This window comes from Petaurus breviceps, unplaced genomic scaffold, assembly GCF_028583685.1.
Source record: "Petaurus breviceps papuanus isolate PSGF00001 unplaced genomic scaffold, PetGlider_PUasm1.0 90418, whole genome shotgun sequence".
NCBI classification, from domain to species: domain Eukaryota; kingdom Metazoa; phylum Chordata; class Mammalia; order Diprotodontia; family Petauridae; genus Petaurus; species Petaurus breviceps.
The window spans coordinates 2332947-2345298 of NW_027187246.1; the positions used below are offsets into that span (position 1 = coordinate 2332947).

General features: G+C 35.7%; 1 protein-coding gene across 4 annotated transcripts in view; it reads left to right on the top strand.

Moving 5' to 3' along the window:
• Positions 1-12352, top strand: part of MYT1L (myelin transcription factor 1 like) — a 704996-nt gene that overhangs the window by 427827 nt on the left and 264817 nt on the right. For all 4 annotated transcript variants that reach the window (XM_069108684.1, XM_069108683.1, XM_069108686.1 and 1 more), the window contains 3 exons: positions 1724-1778; positions 1961-1994; positions 2300-2362. In XM_069108684.1, the coding sequence (XP_068964785.1) occupies positions 1724-1778; positions 1961-1994; positions 2300-2362 (152 nt within the window). The remainder of the gene's footprint in view (positions 1-1723; positions 1779-1960; positions 1995-2299; positions 2363-12352) is intronic.

Sequence of the window (12352 nt, forward strand, 5' to 3'; positions counted from 1 at the left end):
ACTTTAAAAATGATTTCTAAAAGAAGATGTCATCTGCTATAGAAAATCATCTAAGAAAATCTGCCTATTCCCTACTTATATTTTCATAATGGATACCCTTGATACATGCATAGAAAAAAATCAATAATTTTATAGAAATGAAGGAGTGGGTAGCTGTTGGTACTGACTATTTTTTGTAAAAGCATTTTCTGTGATCTCTCCTGGGAGAGGGGGAGATATGTCCCTCTTTGAGATATCTTTAGATTATGTAGGCCATAACACAGATTTCTTCTGTATATAGAGTATAAGCCACTTGAAAGTAAGAACTATTTCATTTTTGTATTTGCACCCCAAGAGCCATGCACAGTGATGACCCCATAGCAGACACTGATTTTGATTGATATAATTCATCAGGTCAAACTGGTTAGGACTGTCTAGGAGACCACAACCAACCCAAGAAGTCTGTTATTCTATAATATAACATAGAACTGCATGTATCAGTACCTGGCATCTTCATTCTGTTTAGAAGTCTGAACATGGACACTTGGATAGGGCAGAGAAATCACACCTCAGAAAACTGAAGTCACATTCATGTCATGGGGTAGAGATGAGCTGTCATTTTAGTGATCACTTATTGGCCTCTCCAGTATAAATACGGTTCTCCAATAAAGGTTACTAGGTAGATCTGCTATTGGTTAATTATTAATACATTACAAAATCATTTATTACATACATATGCCAGTGATGAAATGTCTAAATCTATTCAAACAGATCTGATTTATCAGTATGAATGAAAACTAAGAAGCATAGTTCAGTTAGATAGGATGAGTTATTTGTTTTCTCCTCTCTCTCCTCTCTCTTTCTCTCTCCTGCACTCCACCCCTCATTTTTTCCCTCTTCTCTCTTCCTCTTTCCCTCTTTCTCTCTTTCCCTTTTTCCCACTCTGCCTCTCTTATTTTCTCCCTCTTTCCCTGTCCCTCCATCCATCTCTGACTCTCCCTCTCCCTCTCTTCCTCTCCCTTTCCTTTTTTCTCTCACTCACTCCCTCCTGTTTGATTTTGGTTTTGTTCGAATTTGGTCATTCCACACTCTTCTGTTTTAGGGAAATCTGTCTCTAGGCTTTTTTTTTAATCTCATTTTAAACTTCACAGATAGTGATCATGTTATTTAAGAAGTCTCTCCTATGGCTTTAGCTACAAATGCATAATAGGAGGCATACCATGTAACTGCCACCCTGTGCAGGCCCTCATTTTAAGGGTCCCTATGAAAGCAAAGGAGCTAACAGGGGTGGGGAGATGGAATTCCTCTTCAGGTACAGAGTGAACTAATGAGGTGACTTCTCTTCCAACTCTTAGATTAAGTCTTAGTGATGTGCACATTTGAATTATATCTCAAAGTAACCTCGGCTTTCTTATAAGAAAAACTATTTAAAGAGGAGTAATATAATGTATTTTCATCTTTTTAAACATTCTGAAAAAAAGGTACAAGTCTATTGATTAAACATTGCCTATGATGGGGCTTTGGGAGGTGGGGGGAGGCAGACAGTATTTGCCATTAAGTAATATATCTAGGTTTCCTGAAACTTACTCCTTCACTCCCACCCCCCTCCCAGGAACTTTACTTTGCAGAATAAAATGGAATTAAAATATTGTCAATAAATGGTGAGGGAGCCGGTACCACTCAGTGAATTGATAGTCTGTGCATGCAGGATAAGAACATTGACTGCCTGCTAATCTATTCCCAGATGGAGGTGGATGCCGAGGAGAAACGCCATCGCACACGCTCCAAAGGGGTTCGAGGTACGTCCGCTGCTTCACTAAATCACTGGAGGCTCCTGCTCAGGGTGACCTTCATCCTCCGGAATTTCTTTGCACGATTCATTCTGACCCCTGCTTTTACACAACCTTTTTGGTAATTTTCTCTAGAAGAGGGGTACTTGTAATAGATGATAAATTTTTATATATTTTCCATCTCTCTGCAGTTCCCGTGGAACCAGCCATACAGGAGCTGTTCAGGTTAGTGCTCTGAGTGTAAAATGTATCCCCATTAGCAATTTAGAAAATTCATGCCTTTTAATGGGTATAATGCACTTTCAAGTTCATTGGTGCTTTGCTCATGCCCTGCTGCACTGATGAAATTAATTCCCCTGAGACTTGCTAATAAAAAGCATCCCCCCTCTTTTTTTTTTCCCCTTCAGTTATTTGATTTCTCTCTTTCTGTCTTTGTTGCCCTCCATCTCGGCAAAACCTACTGCCTGCTTTTACTATAATCTCTCGGCAGCACACAACACCTCTGTAATTAATTCTCTTCCTTTTTTCAGCTGCCCCACTCCTGGCTGTGATGGTAGCGGTCACGTTAGTGGCAAATATGCAAGGCACAGAAGGTAATACTGGTGTTCTTTCCACAATGTAACTGAAAGTGTTTAGTGACCTTGTTAAATGACTGTAACCAAATGATGAAAATGACTGGTGTGTGTTCTTGGAAAACAACACATTTTATACTTGGTTGTTTTTTTGTTGTTGTTTGGGTGCTTTTTTCCTTTCCTCTTTCCCTTTGAAACTCCCTCTTTGTCTCACACTTACAGCATTTCTCAGAATATGAGCCAATTTGACCATCTCTGAATGGCATAAAGTCATCATAATATAAAAGTCAGCACAAATTTTGATTAGCCAGAAGCCACATACACACAAATATGTAGACAGACACCCACACCCATTTTGATATACATTTTTCTTGCCAACGTATAAATGATTATCATGTGGATGGCATGCTGAAATGACCCACCATCCCCCACCACTTCACTTTGAACTCTTGTTTCTTCCTTCTGTTTTCTCTCATTTTCATCATGGTAGGTCTGTAAATCATGTATAGCAAATTAAAATGTGACCTCAGTGACATTCTTGTGCTACTATGACTTCTGTCATTTAACATAGTTAATATCAGGAAATAAAGCATAGGCTTTGGAGCAGAGGCAGTCATGTGATAAGGTTAGCCTCAAAGGTCAAAGTCTGGGACAGATCAGTGATAATGAGACTTGGAGATCCAAATGATTATATTATGCTCATAAAGAGTGTTACTCTAGCTCTTCAATGGGAATGAACTGCAGAGGCACCCAAGAAAAGAATTTGTTTAGATTATTATTGGGAATGAGACAGAAAAACCAAATTACATATTATCTAGCTGTAACTGAAATTCATATATCAATCTAATCTTTCTGTATTTCTTTACTTGGGATAAGGTGGGGGGACAAGTATTTGAAATAATACAGTGTGGTAGCTTCCAGAGAAAACCATAACTGTGTTCTGTTAGACCTCAGTATTCAAACCTTGGTTATAATGGTTGAGAACTTTTCACATATAAGAATATGGTTAAACACCAGTGTTTCTGTGTAAATTGGCATAGAAAATTAAATATCAGACAATGTGACCACTATTATTGTCATGAGGCAGTCATGATCTATCCATGATTATCGTGGATTTTTATGTATTTTTTGAGAATGTCTATTTTTAGCCACTTAAGTAAGAGAAAAAGAGAATTGGTATAGCAAAGTAGATAGAAGGCTGACCCTGAAGTCAGGAAGATCTGAGTTCAAATCTTTACTTTCTCACATACTAGCTACATGATCATGAGTAAGTCACCAAGCCTCTCAGTACCTCCAAATAACTCTCAAAGACTATTAAGTTATAGAAAAAATTCTGATTGACCTCAGTAAAGGAACTTTCAATACCAAATTACTCATTTAGATGAAATAATAGAACAAAACCAAAAACAGTAAGAAAAATTTAAGTACAAAGTCATTATGGATTAGATTAGTAATACACAACTTACATTCCTTTTAGGAAAACTAGAGTTGACTATCACCCTAAAACCTAAAAAAGCAACTTTATTTCAGTATCAAATAAGCATTTCTTTTTTATAAATATATAATGGAAAGCAAATAATTATTTTGATTGTCATTCAGTAAAATGAAGGGAAAGAATTGTTAATTACTGAAAAAATTAGTTGCTCTATGCTGTATTGTAAGGAAGCAAGAAAATTTTAAGTTAGAAGGAGAATGTGTCTGATTTGTCACACAATGACTGATGTTTAACAAGAACCAAAGGAAAGATAGCTCACTTTTGTTTTCAGGAATAATGTAATTAAAATCTGGAGTTTTAAAATTATTTAAAGTTTTATGAGACCATACCACACTTTTCACATAAATGGAAAATACATCATTGTTTATTTCTTTTTTAATTCAAAACAGATATCTAGTTAATGAGTGGTATATGTCTTCCTAATATATTTTCTTAGCCACTCAGCAGTTGAATAAAATAAGTAGTTGAATAATAAGGCAATGTGTACAAAAGAAACCATACAATATAACTTGTGAAAATATTTTATTAATTAGCTATAATTTGAATTATTTCACAACCAAAATTTGTTCAACATAAACAGTTTCCAATTTGCTATTTACACATTCTTTGCCAAAGTGCATATTATTTATGTGAGTGTACAAATGTGTGTACATACCTAATCTGAGTGATCTATGTGAGAGCATGTGTGCATATGAAATCTTACAGACATCTTATTCCAAATGAACAGAACAAGCAATAGAAGTAAAGATAAGGAAGGTTCGGTTAGGTGTACTCATAAGATGGTAATTCTGCATCTTGCTTTTGAGGCATGATTCTGGTTTGTCAGTATGTGAACAGCCTGAATCTTAGACCTGCTAATTAGATGAAATCTTGAGGAGGACTCACAAATGCATGTAAATTTAGAAATGTATGCAAAAAAAATCCCATTTTTTAGTTGTTAAAGTTTCTCTCTATTTTTGCTACCTTAATTATCTATACACCAGTCAGATTACATCCCATTAATAGACTTATTAATTCGAATAGGAATTGCTGACAGACACATTAGAGTATATCAGAAAGAGCAGTTTGAGCAGTTCAGTTACCAATCATGCTTTCAAAGAAATGACAGTAAAGCACACCTTCCACCTCTTAAAAGAGAGGTGGTGGACTATGGGTGTGGAATGAGACATACATTTTACTGCATGACCAATGTCTTGATTTGTTTTACTTATTTGCACCTATTTATTACAAAGAGAAATTACTCCTAGTGAAAGAGATGAATTGTGGTAAATCTATTGCAAAGTGATATATTTTTTTAAAAATAGATAAAACAATGAAAACAGAAAAATAAAAGTTAGCACATGGCTTCACTTTTGGATCCTGAAATTCTCATAAAAAACATATGCAACATAAATCTTGCCCTGCTTTTTTTTTTTTATAAAAAAAAAGGGATGGGCCTGGAAATGAAAGGACCTAAGTTCCAGTCCCATTTCTGCCCAACTCTGTGTGTGACATTGGACAAATTAGGTTACCAACATGAACTACAGTTTCCTCATCTAGAAAATGAAAGAGTTGTACTAGAAGACGTTTAAGATGTTTTACAAATAAAAAATTCTATTATTCTACTTTGTTTTTCTTTTTGCAGAAGGAGAAATTTATATTTATGCTTCTTGTGAATTTTTAAAGGATTGTTTTATTATTCACTTCATCTTATAAGAATACATATTTTTTATTTGTTAGAGACTTTTAATGGATACTATGTGTGAGAGAGAGGAAGAGAGAGAGAACTATGTCACATAGTGGTTTGAGTGCTGAGCCTGAAATCAGGAATAGTCATCTTCATGAATTCAAATCCTACCTCAGATATTTACTAGCTGTGTAACCCTGGGCAAGTCACTTAACCTTGTTTATCTCAGCACCTTATCTGTAAAATGAGCTGGAGAAAGAAATGGCAAACCACTCGAGTATCTGCCAGGAAAATCCCAAATGGGGTCATGAAGAGTGGGACACAAGTGAAAAGTAACTGAATGACAATATATATGTGTGTATATGTATGTATAGATATAGATATATACTCACACACATACACATATATGTGTATATGTATACATCCGAAAGGCAAAAAAAAACCTGTATTTGCTTAATAGTATATGTTAGAGCAAAGAGAGGTAGCATGTTTTAGTGTAGAATGACCACTGGGTTTGAAGGGAGACTCTCTGAGTTTTCATACTGACTGCTATCACAAGTCATGTGACCTTGGGCAAGGCATTTCTTCTCTATGGGCCACTGTTTTTTTCACAGTAAAATGAGATGATTGGACTAAATGATCCCCTGGAAGTCCCCTTCTAGCTTTAAAATACTGACTATTCTAAATACGTGTGTGTCCCCCCCCCCCAGTTTTTGTTGCTCTTTTAAAAATACAATATTTTGTCTTCTTTTTAAAGATTTGACTTTGAGTCCATTTTTTAAAATTAATGAGTTCCAATTAAGATAATAATGTTCCTTAATTCATAAAGCAAATCAATTTACTGCAATACCTGAAATATCCAGGTTTCATTACAGTGGCTACTTCCTCTTCCCATGTACTTCACAATCCCTTTATACCTTAGCAGATAATATTTGTGAGCTGTTGTTGACAAAATAAATAAATGAATGAATAAATAAAAATGCATGACCTGAGAGCAGTCTTCTTATTAGCCCCTTGTTAAAGGATATCCATTTCATCACCTGGACCATACTTAAAGCCTTTCTTGATAGGCAGGATCTACCAAAACCTGGGCCCTTCTAACACATCCCCCAAAGGGCCAAAGTCACTTCCACAGCATACTGAGGCACTGGAGGATGATTTTAGCTGAGTAACTCAATTTACTTTATAACAAAAATTAAGTCCTTTAGTTGGTTTTTTGGAGGGAAACAGCAAGGTCAGAGTTCAGATGTCAATTTTATTCTTTGTGAGTTCTTACCCCAAATGGTGAAATGATTCATCATCTAAAGAATGTTCCATTTAGATCTATAATTACATTTTTAAAAATCCAAACATTTCTAAGGAAATTAAAGCATATCCAATCAGATACATGATACACAACAATCATTGAATTTACTTTATAGAAATAAATAGGACCTTAGAAGTCTTCTAGTCCAACTTTATTCTAATTATGAATAGAATCTCCTTTACAACATAATAATGATGATTTATGTGTCTTAACATCAGAGATTTAAAGCTTGAGATTATATAAAATTTGCCTTATCCAGTTTCCTTGGTTTATATATGAAGAAACTGAAACAGAGCAGGGAAGTAACTTGCCCAAATTTAAAAAGACACTTAGTGGCAAAGTCAGGTCTTTCAACTCAGAATCTAATGCAGAGAGTATTTTATATGCATTACCTCATCTAATTTCCACATGACAAATTTGCATATTAACTAGTACAACTACAACTATTACCACTTTACAGATGAGAAAACTATATCCTAGAAAGATAACTTATTCAAGATCACAGATCTAATAAACAGCAGAACCAGATTTTTTTTTTTAAGCAATTGGGGTTAAGTAACTTGCTCAAGGTTACACGGCCAGTTATTTCTGGGTGTGGTGCTAAGTATCTGAGCCCAGATTTGATCCCCAGGTCATCCTGACACTGGAGCCAGTGCTTTTACTTGCTGAGCCACCTGGCCACCCCCTTTTTTTTTATATTGTGTCTAAGGTCGGATTTGAACTCAGGTCCTCCTGACTCCAGGGCTGGTGCTCTATTCACTGCACCACCTAGCTGCCCCTCAGAACCAGATTTTAAACCCAGTTTTTCTGATTCCAAATCTAGTCAATGGTTTTCCCACTATGCTTTACTACCTCAACAAGTATACCCCTAATAAATGGTCATCCAGAATCTTCTTGAATACCTCAAATGGCAGTGTACTAATGCCACGTGTGGAGAACCCAAGGAATGCTGGTGTCTGGATTATAAAATGGAAAAAGATCTAAGAAGATTGGATAGATGGGAAAGGATCTAGTTGTTAAGGCCTTTAAATGTCAAAAATAAGAGTCTGTATATGGTCTTGAAGGTAATAGGGAGCTGCTGTAGGGTACTGAGGATAAAGGATGATATAGTTAGATTTGCACATTAGGAAAATCATTTTGGTGGCTGAATGGAGAATGGTTTGAGTAGGGAGGGATTTGAGCAGGCAGAGCAACCATGAAACTATTGCAACAGTCCAAGAGTGAAGTGATAAGCATGGTACCTGAGTTAATAGAGAGAAGCATGTTACAAGGTAAAAATGACAGGTTTTAGCAACAGATTAAATATGTGCAGTGAGTACAAGTGAGGAGTCAAGAATGACATGAAGAATCTTATAATCTTGCTGGGTGACTGGAAGGACAGTGGTACCCTCAACAGTAGTTCAGGGGAAGGTTTGAGGGAAGAGAATGAGTTCTATTCTGGGATATCTCTGATAGCCCAGTTCTAGAGGTCCAAGAAGAAGTTTGTAGATATGAGAGAGGAACTGAGAAGAGAGGTTAGAGCTAAATAAATCTGAGAATCATCTTCCTAGAAATGATCATTTAACCTATGGGAGCTGATGATATCACCAAAGAGGGAGAGGATAAGGAGAGCCAGGATAGAGTCTTAGGGAACACCAAAGAAAAAGGGTCATAATTAAAGTTTCAGCCAAAGAGGCTGAAAAAGTGGTCTGAGAAGTAGAAGAACCAAGAGACAGCAGTGTTACATAAACCTAGACAAGAAGGTAAACCAGTGTCAAAACACTCAGTTCTTTTTCACTTGAGCTATCATTAAGTCACGTTTTCCCTCACTTTGTCCTTTTGCAAGTTTTTTTTTCTTTAATTCCATTATAGGATTTTCATTTATTCCCATGAAATATCATGTAATCGTATCAACACATCTTTCTAATCAACGATATACTGCTATGTTAAAAATACAAGGTTGTGAGGTTACTATTGTTTTTTGGTGGGGAAGGGGAGGACAGAGATTGTTTATCTGATATTAGTAGTTTCTGTCTCTGTAACATTAAATGTTAATCATTAATCATGGGGATTAATCATTATCCAAAATGTAGTATAAACTATATATGTTTGATAAAATAATATCTGTATTATATATTATATTTGTATATACATTGTGTGTATATGTATATATACATATACATATTTACATGTGAATGTTTGTAGCCATTTTAAGTCTTTAAAGGTCTAAACCTAAAGTTAAATATCTAAACTTATAATATGGAAGAAAAGTAAACAAATTCATGCATTTAGAATAATATTTTTTTAAATATGTAGTGTTTTCCTTAGAACTCTAAAAAGCAGGTGATTTGACAACTGATGTCCCCATTTTTTAGATAAAGAACCTAAGGTTCAGGGATGTGAAAAACATTGCCCAGCTCCCATAAGTAGTGAATTCCACATGTTCTGATTTCCTGTCCAATGTCCTTTTTATTATTCTCTGACACCTCTCTCACCAGGAACCTATTTATCCTTTTTTTTTTTGCTAAGGTTAATTGTTGGTGTATTTTATGTAAGAGCTGCTGACTTTACCCAAAGTTGATCGTAGTGTTTGAATTTCCCCACATTTCAGAGCAAGGACCCACATTCAGTCAGCATCTTTTTTTTTAACTGAATCTGTAATCAAGTCATAGTGTCTTACTAACAAATAGTAAACTCCCTAAAACATGTAATCAGAATGCCGCTTGATGAATCTTGTATTTGTTCTTTTCTTCTGGAGATGTTAGTAGGTATTGAACCTTTAGGAATGGAGCATCCAGCCTTGTCCCCTACCCAATATTCTACAGGTATTTGAAATGCTGATAGAAAATGCCCTTAAGGAAGGGGGAAAGGTTGTGATCAGAAGATGGGAACCTACCTCCTCCATTCTTGTTTTCTAGGGGTATTTCTCACTGAGAGGGAGGCTAGGCTAGAAAGCAATGAGCTTTCTCCTCAACAAGCATCCATTCCTAGTCGCTTGCCTACTGAGTTTTACTATCAACTCATCTCCTTCTTGAGGTGTCATAAAGTCAAAGCTCATTAGTCATAGGATCTGGAGTTAGAAGTGATGTTAAAGGGCATCTGGCTTAAAAATGAGGAAACTAAGGTTCATAGAGAGGAAGTAACTATCCCACATTGACAAAAGGAGTTACTCAAAACCCAGTGTTTCCTCCACAATATCCTCATTTCTTCACCCTTCATTTTACAGATGAGGAAACTGAGGCTAAAGTATCAATAGATTAGGACTCACCACTAAAAAACAGGGGACTTATCAAGCCTAATGTGTATAGATACTGGCACTAATTAGCTCCAACCTATATAAAAGAAACAACATGATGTAAGGAAAAAGCATTGTATTTGATATCTGAAGACCTAGACTTGAGTCCTGCCATTGACACTCACTAGTAAAATAACTTTTGGCAAGTCATCCCTTTGACCCTTAGTTTCCTCATCTATAAAATGAGGATTTAACTTATATTACATACCTTGCAGCAAAATATTCTGCAAACATTAAACTGCTAAAGGTAAATTAATTTGCATAATTATAGAGACTGAAGCAAATGTGCAAAAAGATATGTTGCTATAGATCTAATCTGCTTTTGACTAAATGTGTAGGACCTGAAAATAGGCAAATAGGCCACTTGATGGCACTTATTTTAAGTAGTTGGACATTGCTCATTCAACACCATGAAAATGTGGAATTTGATATCTATTATAGAAGGCATGAGCTTCGTGATATTTACCATATAGAATGACTTACATATGACTCATCTACTCGATAGTTGTTGTTCAGTCACGTCTGACTCTTCATGACCCCATTTGGGTTTTCTTGGCAAAGATAATACAGTGTTTTGCCATTTCCTTCTCTAGATCATTTTACAGGTAAGGAAACTGAAGCAAACAGGGTTAAGCAACTTGCCCAGAGTCATACAGCTAATGATATCTGAGGCTGGATTTGAATTCATGTCTTCCTGATTCAGGGGCCAGCATTCTATCCACTGTGTCGCTCAGCTGCCTGACCAGTCAGTCCTTGACAACAAATATGCTGGTATTCAGGCTTGTGATGGAAAAATCTTTACAGTAGAAGTATATCTCTGAAATATCTGGCTAAGATAAAAGATCTTGACTTATTTTTAAAGATCCCCTCCACAAATTAGTTTCCTTACTTACAACTTGATTTAGAGAAGCCAAAATGATAATTAGTGTTAGGAGACACTAAACTTTTTATGTGTGATTTTAACCTCTCATTATGCCAGCTCTATTCTACTTCTTAGCTGTGTGATGTTGAGCAGGTCAGTTCTCCTCTTCAGGTCTCAGTTTCTTCATCTGTGAAATGAAGCCTTTAGAAACAGATGATCTCTAAGGGCCTGTCTAGTTCAAAATCTTTCATCCTATGATCTTAGCTAAACTTTAATGGACATGATCTCATTATTATTTCTATGTTTTGAAATCTTTCTAATGAAAAATCAGAAATGGAAATAATCATTATTCATTGATATCTGTGCAAAAAGAACAAAATCAGATTAAAACATAGCAGAAGCTAATATTTCCTATTCACATGCAATTATCATGCACATTCCACCCAAGAAGTTAGAAATTAATTGGATTTCTCCTTTTTCTAAATAGCAGTTTTTTCATTTAGCCTCCAAATTCTCATACACACACACAAAAAGATAATAGAAATGTCTATCAGGATAAATTTTGTTTTTCACATTAGCAGTTCTATGGTAGTCCTTTTTTTCTGTCAAATTAGGAGATCCCTGGTAAAGATATAGGAAATTAGGTAGCTCTTATTTCCATAGGGTTTTTTTTTAATGAATCTTCTCTATTTGTATTACTCTGGAAATGTTTATATTACTATAGGTTTCAGTTCATCTTATGCTCATCTTGCACTGAGGGCTGAGTTATTAGTTTATTGATCACGGAATTTTTTAAATCTCTATTTTTTTTTTGCTATCTGCAAAGTATCCTTTAGCTTTGTCGTATTGACCAAAGGAAACAACCATGGAGTTGGATGATTTGTTTGGGTACCCAGTTATTATATGTGAGTCCTTCTCTGTTTAGAAAAGAACGAGCCCTCAAAAATTCAAATGAAACTTTAAACTAAAATCTTCAAACATGAGGAAAAATAGATTTCCTCTCTTATTACAAAAATTATTGAATCTTCTCTGGCTTGTGCCATATTTCTTATTCAAAAAAATTCTTTTTTCATTTCCTATACCTTTTCACCCACCAGTATGATTGCCATGGCTGCAGCCTCGGGTGAATAATTGCCTGTCTTCACAAGAGCATGTTCTGGAGCTGAAGCCGAGTGCCTGCTTCCTGATGTATGCCTCATTTGGATTCTGCCAACAGCCTAGGGGCTGTATTATTCATGCCTTGACAGATAGCACTCACTAAAAGCATTGGAACAGAGCCAGGTACTGGCAGAGAGATATAGGGGAGCATTGCAACTTGCAACTGAGAGGAGCATCTATAATACAAAAAAAAGAAAGAGAATGAAGGGGGAGAGAGAGAGAGAGAGACAGAGAGAGAGAGAGAGAGAGA